At 46.4% G+C, this 17,128-nt stretch overlaps 5 protein-coding genes across 5 annotated transcripts; 2 read left to right on the top strand and 3 right to left on the bottom strand.

The window, feature by feature from the left end:
- Nucleotides 1-169: 169 nt before the first annotated feature.
- Nucleotides 170-4,208, bottom strand: BHQ10_008885 (uncharacterized protein; the record flags this gene model as incomplete). The annotated part of the gene is made up of 2 exons (XM_040881739.1): nt 170-3,219; nt 3,275-4,208. 2 exons carry the CDS (start codon nt 4,206-4,208, stop codon nt 170-172), a joined length of 3,984 nt encoding a protein of 1,327 aa, XP_040737387.1.
- A 637-nt stretch (nt 4,209-4,845) lies between these two features.
- Nucleotides 4,846-6,299, bottom strand: BHQ10_008884 (uncharacterized protein; the record flags this gene model as incomplete). The annotated part of the gene is made up of 2 exons (XM_040881738.1): nt 4,846-5,217; nt 5,274-6,299. The coding sequence occupies 2 exons, from the start codon at nt 6,297-6,299 to the stop codon at nt 4,846-4,848; spliced, it is 1,398 nt and encodes a 465-aa protein (XP_040737386.1).
- A 720-nt stretch (nt 6,300-7,019) lies between these two features.
- BHQ10_008883 (uncharacterized protein) lies at nt 7,020-7,598 on the top strand (the record flags this gene model as incomplete). The annotated part of the gene is made up of 1 exon (XM_040881737.1): nt 7,020-7,598. One exon carries the CDS (start codon nt 7,020-7,022, stop codon nt 7,596-7,598), a length of 579 nt encoding a protein of 192 aa, XP_040737385.1.
- Nucleotides 7,599-8,635: 1,037 nt separating this feature from the next.
- On the top strand, nt 8,636-10,614 carry BHQ10_008882 (uncharacterized protein; the record flags this gene model as incomplete). The annotated part of the gene is made up of 3 exons (XM_040881736.1): nt 8,636-8,886; nt 8,942-9,212; nt 9,277-10,614. The coding sequence occupies 3 exons, from the start codon at nt 8,636-8,638 to the stop codon at nt 10,612-10,614; spliced, it is 1,860 nt and encodes a 619-aa protein (XP_040737384.1).
- A 445-nt stretch (nt 10,615-11,059) lies between these two features.
- BHQ10_008881 (uncharacterized protein) lies at nt 11,060-16,669 on the bottom strand (the record flags this gene model as incomplete). Its single annotated transcript, XM_040881735.1, has 1 exon — nt 11,060-16,669. One exon carries the CDS (start codon nt 16,667-16,669, stop codon nt 11,060-11,062), a length of 5,610 nt encoding a protein of 1,869 aa, XP_040737383.1.
- Nucleotides 16,670-17,128: the final 459 nt, after the last annotated feature.

Below are 17,128 nucleotides of genomic sequence, written 5' to 3'. Positions count from 1 at the left end.
TTCATGTTACAACCATATCTTATTCTTTCGTTACTACTAGATTTAACTTTTATGTTTTCCGTTAATAACATTTCACTGGCCGAATATAGTTTCATTGGAATAACTACGGGATATCACTTTGTTCCATATGCACAATAAGTCTGGAAACACGACATTCATATAAATATGGCTATTCTCCCACCGTTTGGTGCATAACATTCAACCTATAACTCTCCGATCGTTCCAGCAGCTCATCATGGGATCCATGATCCACACACTTTCCCGCCTCAATCAAGAATATAATATCCGCTTTCCTTATAGTATGCAATCGATGCGCTATCGCAATGACAGTGATGCCCCTCGCAGCCTTTTCAAGTCCATCTTGCAGCAGCTTTTCCGATTCCGCATCCAATGCACTTGTTGACTCATCCAGAATCAACAATCGCGGTTTCCGTACCAGCGCTCGGGCGATGGATAACCGCTGCTTTTGACCTCCAGAGAACTGGCTTCCATTCGGTCCGCAGAGAGTCTGATACCCGTTCGGCAATGCTTCGATTGTATCATGGATGTTAGCAAGTTTGCACGCTTCTATGATCTCATCCAAGGAAGCTTCATGGCCTGGTTTGGCGCCTAGGCTGATATTGAATTCGATACTGCCCTCAAATAGTACACTCTCCTGAGGTACTAGTGCTATCGTGTCTCGGAAAGTCACATCGCGCGATTTTGATACGTCGGCACCATCGATTAGTATTGAGCCGGATTGCGGAGCGTATAGTCGCTCAACTAGAGAGATGATGGTAGACTTTCCGGCACCACTGGGGCCTACAAGGGCACAAAACTTTCCAGGTTGTATGTCAATGCTTAACCCGTTTAGAACTTTGATGTCTGGTCTCGCTGGGTATGAGAAGTGGACGTCACGAAGCTGTACGCTCGCCGCTTGACCTCCTGGATGACGAGATGATGTCGTCGCCATTGCTTCAACATCTTTCTCTTTTGGATCTTCGGCAGGAGATGACAAGGGCAGCGAATAGTCCGGTATATGGCCTTGCATCTTATCCGACCCTAGTTCAATAAGACCTAAGATCCGAGCCATTGCCGCCCTGGCGTTGGACAGTTCCGGTGCAAGAGCAAACATTTGACTCCAGAGAAGAGCGCTGACAAGTAGTGAGAAGACCACAATTAAGAACTGTGTCTGTGTGTAGTTTCCTGCTATGATCTGTTTTGCGCCCCACCAATATGCCAGCGCGTTCACGCAATTCCCGAGGAAGTATGTCGTTGCTTGCCAGAGACTTGCTTCCAGAGTTACTCTGAGTGTTTCTTTACGAGGTCCCTGGAGGGACTTTCGGTAAGTAGACAATGTCTCTTCTTCGAGGGAGAGAGATGCGATGGTCTTGATAGAAGTGATCGCCTCGACACCGATATCGACAGAAGTTGTGTATGCATTTTCGTGTCGCTCCTCAAACTTTCCGAGAACGCGAAGCTCCATCAGTCCAGCACCAAGAAGGAGTGGTACCAGAGACAGACAGACAAGTGCAATTCTCCATGCAATAATATGAGTCAATATGATTGCCGCAATGAGGTTGATCGTGATTGATAGCATGGATCCGATGACAGAACCACTCAAGCCAGCGAGAGCATTACCGTCACTGGTGATATAAGACAAGAGCAAGGCTGGTGTTCGCCCTTTTGACTGATGCCATTCAAGGTCCTGCTCAAAAAGGGATCGGAAAGAGAGCACCCTCACAGTATACACCATCTTTTCAGACACCCAGCCGAATCCGGACCAACTGACCAGATTTGCAAAGAACTCGATAATTGCAAGAACGAAGAACATAAGGCCGAAAAAGTTTCCACGAGAGTCTATGCTACTGGGACTTTTGCAGGGATTCAAACTTCCGACGGTGTTTCCGAAGATCACCGCTTCACCAGAGAAGGCTCCGCCAACAACGCTTGATCCGAGCAGTGCGAAGAGTACCATGAGTAGATGCGGCCTGACAGCTGGTGCGTAGCCTCGAACAAGTGCCCACAACGACTTGGACGGGGTCTCTTGTTCTTTCTCTTCGTCCGCTGATGAGTTTTCGGTGATTGGATCTTCGGAGATGATGTTATCTGCCTTCTCAGGGTCATTGTTCGAAAAACTGCCAACTTCGTTTTCGGTATATGTCAACGAGGTGCGTTCTGAAACTTCATCAATTTCAGTCTTGGCTGATTTTTCATTTGGCCTTTGAGAAGAGGACCCAAGAGTTTGTAGTTTGACAAGGTCAGCGTACGCTCCATTTTTGGCCATTAATTCCAAGTGAGTTCCCTGCTCTAAAATACGCCCTTTTTGCATGACGACAATATTGTCGGCGGAGGTGATAGTCGACAGTCGGTGTGCAATTGTTATCATAGTCCTGCCGGTAGCGATGTTGTTGATGGCCCGTTGGATACGCTGCTCGCTTTGGGAGTCGAGCGAGGCTGTAGCTTCATCTAGAATAAGAACAGCGGGGTCTTTGACGAGAGCTCTAGCTAGCGCAACCCGCTGCTTCTGACCACCGCTAATGAGACGTCCACTCGAGCCTACAAGTGTGCCATATCCGTGTTGCAATCTGGTAATAAAAGGTTCCGCATCAGCAAGTACCGCGGCGTGCTGCACCAAGCGGACAATCTCAGCAATCTCAGCGCCTCGTTGCTCTGCGGCAGTCTTTAAATCCATGCCTTCTCTGACCAATCTTGCCAAATCAGTAAGCTCTGAGCTTAACAACTTTTGCTTCAGGTGTGTGAATTTGGGATCACTAGAATTTATCAAGCCATGTGCGATATTCTCTAGTAGGGAACGATTGAGAAGAGAAGGTTCTTGCTGCACGAGACTCAAGAAGCCTCGAAGGTCTCGCACGTTGATTTCATGAATATCCTTGCCGTCAAACAGTATTTGTCCCTCTGTCGGGTCATAGAGTCGAGTGACCAAACCTGCGATGGTTGATTTACCACTACCAGAAAGACCAACGATAGCCGTATGCTTGTTGGGCGGAATAGAAAGATCGATTTCATTGAGGACTGTGACTTCTGGTCTGGCCGGATAGGTAAAAGAGACATTCTTGAACTCAAAACCACCTTGTGCTTGTGAAAGGCGAATGCCAGAAGCAGTGGTGCCATTGATCAAAGACTGGCGATCAATATCTCCACGCAACTTTTCGAAGGAAGCAACAGCTGCAACAAACAAGTGCAGAAAAGGGGCAACTTGACTCAGCAGTAAGGTTGCTATTCAGTATGTTAGCAATATCGCCTTTTAATTACACAAATGCTCCTGACAAACCTTCGATAAGAATAAAGATAACTGTGAATGTAGAGCCCACAGTAGCACCACCAGTACCATCACGCACCGCATCAGCAATTCGTCTACTTCCTTGCCAAAAAGCCAGGCCGTTCGCCGAATAGGCAATGAAGTACAAAACTCCAGACTGTATGCCCACCGCTGTGGCTTTCTTGAGCCCTTCCCGTTCCGACGATTTGAGAGCATTGGCGAACTTCTTCTCCAATCGTCGATTAGCACCAAACGCCTGCACAACGAGAATATTCGAAAGTGCTTCCGACGCGATTGATGCAGCTGTAGCAGCGTAGTCCGACATCAGTCCAGAATACTTTTCGATATAGTGACTGCCGACGAATGACATTAAGAAGTATGCCGGGATCAAAGAAATCAATTCCGCTGCTAGTATGTAATCTTTGATGAAAGCGACGATATATGCCGTGACGAAGAATGAGACGCTTGCGAGACATATTCCTACTTTCTCTGAAGTGCCGGAACGAATTGTTTGTATGTCACCGCTAAGTCGAGAAGCAACTTCTCCGGGTGGTAGATTGTCGAAGTACGATGGTTCTTGTTGGAGCAGGTTCTGTAGATATGTTTCCCGCAGGCGCTGCGCAAGTCGAGCACCATATAAACTCCAACACGAAAGATGGGCATATATCAAAACGAACTGAGCAATAGCCAGATATACAATCAGCAATATTTCGTTGTTGATATCGTGTTGGCTTTCAGAATCAGACGATGAATCGGAAGATGCATCGCAGGTAACTGCATTGAAGTCGTTGAGGAGCTGACCGAATATAATTCCGATGATGGGGAATGGTACGCCGGATGCAATTGCAGATATGATTCCTACCAAGAGTGTGACCAGGTCTCTGCTTGAGGGGTTACCGGCCAGAAGCAGGCGAGGGTAACCCGCGAGTTTCTTGACAAACTTCATTACCGTATGAAAGGTCTAGCAGCTTTTTGCATGGCAGTCAAGATGTTCGTCAATGGTGTTGAAAACCTCAGTATAAATTGTTCGGAGCAGCTAAAGACAAGAGCCCGCCAACACTTGACTGGTCCATGTCCGATAGAGTAGCTACACAACGAGAGCAAAAAAAATCAATGCTTTGCCGACATCGCTTCTGATCGACAGCTCCCGGGTCCGACTCGAGCTCAAGAGCCCACGCAGCGTTTTTCGAGAAACTCTTTCCAGCTTGTCATCATCCATGGCGACGACCATCAATCAACGTCCCACACTGAAAGCGGTAATTAAACCGTCCGTACGATGTGGGTCAAAATTACCTCCATACTAGCTGTATGGTAATATGAGAAGTATCCATGATATATTACAAACTACAATACACACTCCACCTCGCTGCTGGTGTCCATTTCGAGAAACCGAATCATGCCACCTTTATGATTCGAGGGTGGCTGAAAAATAGAGTAAATGGCTCAATTGACCCCTCATTCTATGTTCCGAACGGCTATCGGCGGTAGGAAAAGAATCTGATAAGATGCGAGTCTCCAGTACGCAGTACAAATGTACTTTTTAGTAGCGCATTTTGTTACAAAATAAATCTAAGTTATACAAACTATAGCTTCGCATTCCATGCCGCTCGATCCGCCGACTCCAATGGCCGTTCTCTCCCATCCCAAAACAAGGGACATAATTGAAACCACTTCTCTCTACTAGCAATCGAATGCACCGATCGCTTATGGCCCAGATCGACATACTTATCGATGACGAGGCCTTGGGAGTTCTCGTATGACAGAATGGTTCCACCCGAAGCTTTCGGCTCGCCCACTACGTTGGCGGTGCGTGGATCGTCCAGGAAGCAATAATGGATACAGCTGGAATACCATACGTTTACGCGCTGTGAGCCCCGGAATGACGCGTCGCCGACGAGAGAATGGCGTCCTCGATCGTAGTCGCCGGCTGCGTAATGGGCGCCGTAATGATCCTCCTAAATCGCGATGCGAAATTAGTACACGAAAACATGATAGAAATGAATATACACACCTTTGCCCAATAAAGTTCAAAATAAGAAAATCTCGTCTCATTGAACCGTCCAAATAAGCACAGAACATGAGGATCAAAATGCAATTTTCTTAAATATTCGCGATGCTGCTCCAATGTCCCGGTCTCGTTCCAGCCTTTGGCCACGCGCGGATCGTTTTGCCATCTATTAAATATTTTCAAATGCTCATCATCCTGCCAATCAACGACTTCAAGCGAGAAGTATTCATCTAGATCAGGTATGTATCGACTGTAGGCAATTGATCCGGGATGTGGTTTTGGGCGGCGTATTGGGTGACGAGTGTAGATAGGTTCTTCTGGGAATTTCATTGTGAAGTGATGATTTTCAGGCATGATTGGATACTGGGATAGTGATTCGCGCAATATGCCATCCGTTCCATCTCCGACTACCCATATCGGACGGGGTCCCATTGGGGAAGCTGCTCCTTGCCAGAAGGCACTTCTAAGGATGAGGATCTCGTCTGTTGTAAAAGCGAGATCATCCTTGGGTCTCCATGGCTTTGGGTGTTCAATTCCTAGGCCTGTAGAAAGTAGTTCCTGGCGGACGATTTCCTTTTTTGCTCCGACTAGTGAAAGTCGGAAGTATTCGTGAGTAGGGTAAGCCAGGTAAATTGCATGAATGACGTTCCATATTTGACCCAGCGAAGGCGCAGTATTTTGAGTCCATTCGAAGGTAGTTTGAGGGCTTCTTCGCGCTCTCGCCCAGGAACTATTGTTCGAGATGGGCGGTCGCTCATTTTGTGGCAGGAAATCTAGATCAAGCCATGAAAGTGAGTCGTTATGTAGTGGTTGCGACAAAGGTTTTCCAGCCCACGGCTGCTCATCGAATGACAATTTGAGACTGGCGGGCGACGTTTCGCGAACAACGTTCACTCGGTATGAGGTGAGGAATGGGTGTGGAAGCTTCACAAGAGGATACTGGTGTAACACTGATCCGGACGTCATCGTGTTGGTATCTGTAATTTTAGACGTAGCCAAAGGCTGGGCTTGTAGCCCTGTCAACTCCATTTTTACTGTATGTGTAGAAGAAACGAGATATGTCTTTAGAAGAATTGCAACAAAATGCATGAAACGTTAGAGAAGAAAGAGCACTTCATTGTATCTTTACTAATTAAAAAAATCTGGGAAAATCTCCTGTATTGGTAAAGATCATAGTTGGAGCTTGTCGGAATCTTAGTCGATACTAAGCCAATACCATATCTCTGAAGAGACACCGATATCGCGTTCCGTGTTGTAGAGCCCCATACACTGACGGCATAGATGATCTCGTAAAAAAAGCGGTTCACTCAGCCGAGGCTGTATTTAATATATTCTAAATCTTTTGATACAGCTGTACAACAATATTAGAATACAATATCCGTGGTGAAATGGAAAAAAATCCCCAGACAGCGACTAATCGGTATACATATTCAAAATGACTGTACAAAGCATCGAGAGATCAAAACCTTTACAATATGAGAATTTTGTCGTCTCGTTTCCAAACAACAGAATTATACAAATTACGTTGAATCGACCCAAAAAGCTGAATAGTATAAATCAATCTATGAGCCGCGACATACAGGCAGTCTGGGACCTGTTTGACCAGGACGAAAACCTCTGGGTTGGCATTATTACAGGCTCCGGAAGAGCATTTTGTACGGGAGCAGACTTACAAGGTGATCTCATCATCCTATTCTACCTCAGGTTTATGGAGCTAAGTATCATTCAACATGAGCAGAATGGAACGAGATGAACAAAGCCGGCGTGGTAAATAGCATGGAGGCACCCGGTCTAGCCGGTCTCCCACGCCGCTCTGGCAAAAAGCCGATAATCGCCGCCGTCAACGGTATCTGTATGGGCGGCGGATTCGAGATGGTCGCCAACTGCGACATGGTCCTAGCTTCTGCATCAGCCATCTTCGCCTTACCAGAAGTGAAGCGCGGAATAGTGCCCGTGGCCGGATGTCTGCCCCGATTAACTCGGACTATTGGCCTACAGCGGACTATGGATCTAGTCCTCACTGGCAGGAACGTGACGGCTCAAACACTTTTCGAATGGGGACTTGTGTCCCGAGTCATTGACTTGAATGACGATGTGGTCCACGCTGCAGTGCAAGTGGCTGAAGAAATGTGCAGAAACAGTCCAGACGCGCTGATTGTTGGTCGACAGGCAATCCGGCTGAGCTGGGAGACTAATAGTGTGGAGGAAGCTGTGTCGGCCGTAGCCGCTGAGTCGTATCCCAGCTTGGTGGCTGGGTCCAACTTTGCCGAGGGTATTCAGGCGTTTGTGGAAAAGAGATCGCCAGTTTGGGTGAACTCGAAGCTGTAACAATCGGACTTCCTTTTACACAGAAAGCTCTGGCTTGGCGTTGCATAGCCAATAACATGGTTTTTCTTCACCTTAGTGCTTTTTGCATGAGCGAATAATTAGTAAAATATTCGAAGTGGAAAAGACTAAGCGAGCATGGCCCACTTTAGATTCATCTCAGAGAATCAGATAAGATTGATAAACTTAATTTGTTTGTATATTACGCCTAGCGGTAAGTATCCAGGTATTGTTACTGATCATCCTACATGGTAACATTGTCCACCTACAATGAAACACCACTTCTTTAGTATGTTTAGGACGGGAAATTTTGCATGTCAATGTCCAGGTATATGCAATTCTATTGATGTAGATTCAATTTGCTTCACTTCTATTAGATCATTCTATCGCTATTTGATCACCGTGTATGGATTGTACAGTATTTACATTGGGTATGTATCAAACTAGTAAGATACAGAAGTTGTATTATCACATACTGTAACAAACTGTCCCAGACGCCCGCCCACTTAGTCCAGCCTAGCCACGACGTAAACAAAACTCAAAAGAATCTGATAAAATCTCCATTGACCTCGGAAGAAAAATTTTCATTGGTTCCATTGCTGCTTGGCATGTCGTATCAATCACCGCTAGTCAACTACGCGCTCCTTTCGACTTGACTTAGGTAACAGTTCGACCGCTCATTGGGCCCGTGTGGGTGCTATTGATTGATTAGATTATCTGATTAGATTTCTTCCCTGATTTACCCGGATCATGCTACGTACTCAGGGTGGGGAGCTGTTAGTTTTTACGATACTAAGATGCACACTTGCTGTTAGTCAGTGTCAGACATCTTGCAATATGGCGCCAGTTTCTAGCCGACTTCGGGGCGCGAGTATCAGTATCTCAATCTCCCCGAAATAGCGCCAAACGAGGTGATTGTTGTTTAAGAAAGGATTTCGCTCTTGATTCCGTAAGATCTTTCCTCGTCTGTTCATCTTGGCGCATATTTCGTCGTGCTCGCCATTGTCTTGTCGATCTCTCATTCCAGCACATTCGCAAAAATGGGGAAGCTTCCTAATTTCAGGAACACCTTCCGTCGGACAACGACTGATGACACTATCAATAATGTCGCAACGGTTCCTGCCGGAGACGATAAGACTGATCCGGCCACTGTAGAGGGTGGCCCTGTGAATAAAGAAGCCCGCGATCTTCAGGAGGAACTTCCAGGCGATGACCTCCAACGCGGTGTTCAAGATGTCGAGGCTGTGACACTATCCTGGTCAAAAGCCTCGCTTATTGCCGTCTTCGCTAAGTACGCTTTTCCTATATGGCTAGTAGATATTCTATTGCTAAACAGCCTCCAACAGCATCTGGTTGCTTTACTTTGTCAATGCATTCCAATCCTCTATTCTCTCTAGTCTGCTCCCTTTCGTGACGAGTAACTTTGAATCTCATTCACTCTTGAATGTCATCTACATCGTTGGCGACGCTATGTCAGCCGCTGTCTTCATCCCCTTGGCAAAAGTCTTGGACGTTTGGGGTCGAGCCCATGGTTATCTGTTCATGACCATCTGCTGTACTCTAGGTCTGATCCTTATGGCGTCTTGTCAGGACCTGTCTACATTCTGTGCTGCCTATGTGAGACAACTCTCATCTTCCCTCTTTAAAATTCTGAAATTCTAATTTTGAATTTTTCTTCCAGGTCTTTTACACAATCGGCTTCTCGGGCATCACATACTGTGTTGATGTGATAACAGCGGATGCATCCAAACTGAGAAATCGTGGTTTGGCCTATGCTTTCACATCCTCGCCATACATCATTACAGCCTTTGCTGGTCCCAAGGCATCCGACGATTTCTACTACAACATCAGCTGGCGATGGGGTTTTGGCTGCTTTGCAATTATTTTTCCCATTGTGGCTTCGCCTCTATACTTTGTCTTGCAAAGGAGTATGAACAATGCTCGCAAACTGGGTCTTTTGAAGAGAGAAAAGAGCGGTCGCACGTTGCTGCAAAGCATCTGGTACTATGTGTTGGAGTTTGATGGTGAGTCAAAGATCCTTTTCAACGATCAACAGGAAGCGTTGAAACTGACAACGTCACGTAAAGCAATTGGAGTCGTTCTGTTCTCCGTCGGTCTCACCGTGTTCTTCCTTCCATTCGATCTATCTAGTTACGCCCCCAATGGTTGGGCATCTGGATACATCATCGCCATGATCGTCGTCGGATTTGTTTTGCTCTTTATCTTCGCCATTTACGAGTGGCGAGTAGCCCCCAAGCCAATGTTTAACTTTTCCTTCCTTTCCGATCGAACTGTTATCGGTGCCTGTCTGTTGGACGCTACATACCAGATCTCCTACTATTGTTGGAACAACTACTTCACGTCCTTCCTGCAGGTTGTCAATGATCTCTCGATTGACACTTCCGGTTACGTGAATAACACATTCAATGTTGTCTCCGGTGTCCTGTTGCTGCTAATCGGATGGTCTATTCGACGTACTGGCAGGKTCAAGTGGCTTTTATATATTGCCGTTCCTCTATATGTCTTCGCCCAGGGTCTCATGATCTATTTCCGTCGCCCCAACCAGACTGTCGGGTATCTCGTCATGTGCCAAATCTTCATCTCCATCGGTGGCAGTATCTTCATCATCCTTCAGCAGGTCGCCATCGAGTCTGCTGTGGACCACCAACACGTCGCTGCAGTTCTAGCTCTCTTGAATGTTGTTGGAACCGTTGGCGGTGCTATCGGTTCCACCATCTCCGGCGCAATCTGGTCCAACACATTCCCAATTGCACTAGCACGGTACTTGCCCGACTCGGCTATGGATGACTTTGATGATATCTATGAAAACATAGATACTCAGCTTAGCTATCCTGTTGGAAGCGACACCAGAATTGCGATCCAGGACGCTTACGGCTATGCTCAGACCAGAATGCTTGCTGCTGGCACTGGTATCATGGCGCTTGCGTTCATTTGGATGTTCTTTATTAGAAACATCGATGTTTCCAAGAGGAACCAAGTCAAGGGTACGGTGTTTTAGGAGGAATATGAATTTATACCTCGCACACTACCTCTGTAATTGTGTACTAAGTCTATCGTTTACTCGATTACGGCTATAGCTGGCTTCTGCTGGCCACGAACCGCGATTTGTACGTTACTCTATAATGGGCACAACGCTACTATTTAAACGTTCTGCGAGTGTTCGGAATGAATATGTACCTTATGGGAAGACGATTTTTAGTAATCATTTAGAAATGTGTAATCATTTTCGTTTTTCTTGAATTATCTTCCTAACGAATAATGGAAATTGGCCCGATGCTCACTCATAATGTACATTATTATATTCGAAATTATATACACAATTCAAACCATTGCCAATACATGTATTCTACTACCTAGCTGACTAAATATTTTCTTCATGCAATTTGGAGGCTTTTCAAATCACCATACACCGTTGTTAGACATAGCTTCAACACAAAACCGTATCAAAGCAATATCAGCTTTGACTGACGTGCAACCACTTCTTTCACAGCCTCTGCTAACTCTCCCAAAACGGTATCCACGAATTCAACGTCTTGTTCGTAGCCGACGATTCCAACATTCAATCGATCTTCTCTAATGAAAGACACTACTTTCAACGGATCGGCTGAGTCTCCATGCGGATTAGAAATCTCCACCCTGCAAGTTCCGCTGGCAAATGGCATGGTATCGAAATCTTCAAAGTCTTGATGATGAACCAGAGAATTGAAGAATATTTGTTCCTCTGGCAAAGATGATGAGGACCACTGCGTGCAAACTTTTGAGATCTTTTCGAAGCCGAGGAAGTCGTACGCAGCCGATTCTGCGCTCTGCCGTTGGATGGATTTTAGGAGTTCCATTCCGGTCCATCCGCTCTGCAATTGCACTCTTATTGGAGTGAATTGATAGCATGGACCGATGACATTATCCCCGTTTGCGAGATCAATGACTCGACCTGAAGTGACGCCACCGAATATGACGTCGGTTGTTTTGAGACGGCGGGCTAGCACCAGGGCCCATGCAGCGGTGAGCAAACTTGCTGTGGTGATGTCTCCTAATGGTAGAGATATGCCATCGACAGTTTTGGTGTGGAATATTGACTTTGTCGCTGCCGGCGATGAATTTAGTTCTAGTACGGATAGCGACGAGTCCCCTAAGAGGGTTGTCCAGTAGTCGATCGCTTTGGATTGAACAGTTCCATCACGGATATGTGCAACGTAAGCGGAGAATGGCGTGAAATCTGTGATATTTTTTCCTTTGTAAAGTGTCTCCAGATCACGAAGTAGTCGAGGCAGGGATACGCCATCGTATTGCGCATGAGATAGGCGGATAACAAGGCAATGCTGGCCATAAGGACCCTCAACATGCAGTAACTTTGTGAAAGGGGATCCGAGTTCAAGCGGTGACTCAATATCCTGTTTACTTAGACCAGTCACGTATTGTTCAAGGTTTTGGTCAGTTTTTTGTGAGCTTATCACGTTCGCAAGATTACTCAAAACAACCTGAAAATAGCTCGAGTCATGCTCAATGAATACAGTGCGCAGGATATCGTGAGTTTTGACCAGATTATGGCAAGCATTCAACAACTCTACCTGATCGATGTCCTTGGCAAAGTAAAGCATAGTGTATTGTACAGATGACCGCGGCGTTTGGACAGTGCCTCGAATATCGAGCGCTTGGGAATCTGTCACTGGAGCCACGTCTTGAACAGTCCATTGCAAATCCGCCAATTTTGGTTGAACGACGTCAGACAAGAATTTCGCGGTGTCTAGATTTCCTAAGGTCGAGAAGGGTTTGTAAGATGGTGCCTTTTCTCTCTTTTGCTCTCGGTTAACCTTCAACACCTTGGCAGCATCACCGAGACGCATGTGTTGGAAGATGTCGGCCACGGTAAGGCCATGACCTTGTGCTCGAACATTTGACACCAACTTCATTGCTAGTACAGAATCACCACCAAGGCGAAAGAAGTTGTCATCAACGTCAATCTTCTCAATGCTAATACCCAGTACTTTCGCCCAAGCGGTTTGAAGAATCTCCTCGGGAACCGTGAGCTGAGTTTGCGAGAGATTTTTCGTCCAAATATTGTTAAAGCCTTCTTGAACCTGTTTCAGTACGTGGGCAGGTATACTCGGTCCTAAATTATTGACCAAGTCGTGGTTAAGTCGCCCCGCAGAATTCTGCAGTCTGTCGACAATGACATACGCAGTTGGTATCATGTATGACGGAAGAGAGTCCGTGGCAAACTTGTTAAATTTCTGCAGGGCTGCAGCGAGGCTCTTGGAGACAATGTTGCAGACTGTAATCTCCAACGTGTCCAAGTCTGAAACCTCGCAATTGACTCTGTGTTGCATCCACATGAGCTCAAAGCTATCTTCAATTGAGGTTTCTTGCTCTACGAAAACAAGTAGCTCTTGCTCATGCAATTCAAAGGTGGACTCCTTTGACCTGCTAAATGTCACAGCGGTAGCTCGAATCGTCGACGGAAGGTATTTTGCAAGATGAGATTCAAGCTCGGTGATATTTACAGCATGTCCCTGGGCTGGTACGACATCCTCCTTTCGACCAACGTATATCAAACTGCCATCTTCTTGTAATTGGACAATGTCTCCGGTGGCTTGGACTTTTCCGGTTCGACCAGTGACTTCAGAATTTCCTGTAGTGAGCCATATAGGAGAATCAACAACGTCTCCAGAAAGAAGGTCACCTTCCCACCACAACTCCCCCATGCAACCTATAGGTGATAGTAGAGATGAGTCACGTGGATCACATACCCAAGGCACAAGGACTCGAGGATACGTAGAGCCCTGCTTCATGCTAGCATCTGCTCGTAGTTGTCCAGACGAGAGATCAAGAGAACACGGTGGAGCTTCATTCCACTTCCATATCTGATTCAACTCAGCCTCAGGAAGACATGATATGTCTCCCAATCTCCTGGTTTTATCCTTGGTCAATTCTGTACAAACCACTTCAAGTTGTAATAGTATTCGTTGCATTTGTGTGACTTTAATAAGGCTGCTATCGAAATTCGCGCAGACCCGGAATCCACCATTTCGTATCCCACAGGCGATCATGAGAGGATATGGGTTGAAATGAAGCGCCTCACGGACAACATCGCCTTGAAAAAAGCCAAGCTCATTACCCGTATATTCGGGTTCTGGCTGAATGACCAATCCTGTGCTTGCCTCACATGCATGTTGAGCATCACGACTAACTTTTCTGATGTTCTGCATTCCCATGTGTTGATAGCGTGTACGGCTCATCATGCCTTGTTGTATAGCTTGTAGATACACTTCAATACTGCTGGCTCTATCAACGTATATCCGGATAGGCACAGTTGCAATAAGCGGTCCTACAATGTTCTCCACTCCAGCAAGTGCAATATCTCGGCCCGTGAGTGTCTCGCCAAAAACGACATCATCGCTTCTCGTATATTGTGATGCGACAAGTGCCCAGGCACCACGAATCAAAGTGGCCATGGTGAATTGCGATCCTTTGCCTGTCGCGATGGATATGTGGTGTTCAGCCATGGCATCTGGCCTTGGCACGTAGTCTCTTGAAGGCAAGCGCGGAAACTGAGGTCCAACGGCGTCTTTCAATTCCCGTTTCCAGTATGCTTGCATCTCCACTTCATCGGTGTCACGCACGTAATTGACAAATTCTCTCATTTGTGTTTGGAATGAGATACCAAGACCTTTCAAAGCATCACTCACTTTTCTGAGTATGATTGGTTCTGACCAGCCATCGTAGAGTACGTGATGAACCGTCCATACCATGTATCTATTGCCATCTTTGGAATCATCCACAATTGCGTACCGGGCCAAGCCTTGTCCGAGGTCCATTCTCTTTTGTTTGTCATTAGTAAGGTATTGCTCTAGATCGGTCGACTCGTTCCAGGAAATGTTTTCTTTCAACACGACCTGCTGGAGGCCAGGTTCTTGGAGCTGGGCTAAGCGTGTGCGTAAGATAGGACAACACGCGACGACGTCTTCCCACGCCTTTTTCCAAGATACCGTGCTAATCGAAGAGGGGATGCAAGCGACCCTTTGTGCAATGTAAGGCTCGATTGACTTGAGAGAAAACGTGAATAAAGACTCTTGTGTGGGTGTGCATGGATAGATGTCCTCGATAGCGGCTTGATCGAATCCGTAGATTACATTCGCCTCGTGACATGCACTATCAGCAGTCTGAGACAGCATGGAGAAGGGCGATGTTTCCGCCTGGGTTTGCGAGTCATGGATGCGAACAACACTTGCCATTGCCGCGAGTGTCGGATGATCAAAAGTATTGGCAACTGTGACTTCCAAATTCTGCTCACGACATACAGACACCAACCTCATTGCTGCCAAAGAGTCACCTCCCAACACGAAAAAGTTGTCTTCCAGCCGGATTGATTCGGCATCGACTTTCAATGCCTGACCCCAAGCTTGTCGCAAACGTTGCTCAAAGTCATTCAACTCACGTTCAGTCTTGTTGACTTGGCCTTCGTCTAGCTGTCGCAGATCTACAGTCGCGCCGAATTGTCGAAGTCGTCTTCGATCTGTTTTTCCCGATATGAGGACAGGAATATAGTTTATCGGTATGTATGCAGTTGGCACCATGTATCGTGGGAGAACTTGAGTCAATTCTATATTAGCTTTCGACAGTTTGGCTTGCAGATCATCAGGTAGCTGTATCGACTCAATATCGGCGTTATTCCCAGCGCTACTTGTAGATTGATACGAAACAAATGCAACCAACGTGGCTTGGCTACCAGAGCCCTGAGGCACGATTACTTCAGCAATAATATTCGTGTCAGAAGGTAGCCTGGCTTTTAGTTGACTTTCAATTTCTCCAAGCTCGACACGTTGTCCACGAAGCTTGACCTGGGTATCCTTTCTTCCCGCAAAGACAATGCCTCCGGAACCATCAGGATCATATTTTCCAAGATCTCCAGTCTTGTACAAGCGGCCTCGACGACCTGCATAGTCATTGTGCCCAGCTACGAGCCATTGCGGATCTTCAATAAAAGCAGCTGCAGTCTTCTCTGGATCGTTCAAGTAGCCTTGGCCTACAATTGGCCCCTCGACGAGCAACTCGCCCACGGCGCCTACCGGCATGAGTTTCTCGTGGTCGTTCGGATCAACAATCCAAATAGCAGCTCCATTGCCCGTTCCAATAGAGATGTAATTTCTTCCCGTAGCCGTATTGCTATTAACCGTGCATCCTATCGTACACTCACATGGGCCGTAACCTATTATGATTCTGGTCTCTTGACCCCAGATTGTGACGTCTCTAGCAGATGCTGCTTCTCCACCTAGACCAAGGCCACTGAGAGATGCTATGACATCCGGTTCTAGGATACGGGCAACCGATGGGGTTATACCAGCATAGTTAACTTTCATCTTCCGTATCACCCCGTTTATATCGTTCATCCTATCTTCATCAGACGGAATGCAGAGGCAGCCACCATTTGCTAATGTCAAAAGCATACTATCGATGCTAACGTCAAACGCGTAAGATGCAAAATCAAGGACTCTAGAGTCCTTGGTATATCCAACTGCTTTCGCCCGCGGAATGGCGCTGCTGGTATATGTTCCGTGCGAAATCTTTACTCCTTTAGGGGTTCCTGTACTGCCAGATGTGAAGATGAGATACATCAAGGTATCTGACGGCACTGATGGCAAATCTGGATCGGGGTCTCCACTGTTTATGTTGATGAACGTGTCTTCTTCGACGACAAGAAGCTCCCCCTCGGATATTATGGACTTTGCCAAGTCATGCTGCTTCCGAGACGAAACAATTGTCTTCGCACCCACTTGCTCCTTCATGTTTTGGAGGCGAGCATGTGGAATTGACGGGTCCATCATCACAAAGGTTGCGCCAATTTTCATCGCGGCAAGAACAGCCACAATTGTCCATCTCGATTTTTCAAAGCAAAGAGGCAAAAATTCGTTTAATTTGACGCCCTTACTCTTCAATAAATTTGCAAAGGATGTCGAATATCGGTCAACTTGATTATAAGTCAGGGTCCCATCCCAGGAGTCGATTGCCGTTTTCTCAGGGGTTGCTCGAGCGCGTGCGGATATCAATTCCTGCATGCAAAAGTTGTATGATGATGGCAACTCGTGATTCCAACCCCATATTTCGTTGAGATCATGCGTGGTCGGCACAATGCAGTCTTGTACTTGTTTTGTCGGTTCAAATATGCATATATTGATTGTATCCACCAATGTATTTATATAACGCGTAAGGGTAAATGGTAGCATGTTGCCTGTATGCCATAATGGGTGGATTTCGAGGGAGCCATTATTGAAACGCAGTTCGAGATGGAGTACGTCCTTGCAATCATACAGTCAGCTGGTATCAAGAGATTCCAATTGTGGAGCTATTGACTTACCTTGCCGTCGATTTCGCTGGTACTTTGGGATAAAAGGCTATTGCTTAAAATGAGGGAAGTTGATGTGCAAATAGGACTACTCTGATCTACAGAGCTTCTGCTGATGTGTCGCAGAATCTCGCTTCCAGCTTGCTCAACACTTCCCTGTAAACTTGAAATG

Source organism: Talaromyces amestolkiae (assembly GCF_001896365.1).
Source record: "Talaromyces amestolkiae strain CIB chromosome Unknown scaffold21.1, whole genome shotgun sequence".
Lineage (NCBI taxonomy): Eukaryota > Fungi > Ascomycota > Eurotiomycetes > Eurotiales > Trichocomaceae > Talaromyces > Talaromyces amestolkiae.
Note: the sequence above shows the minus strand (reverse complement) of the source record. Positions and strands in the feature narration are given on the sequence as shown.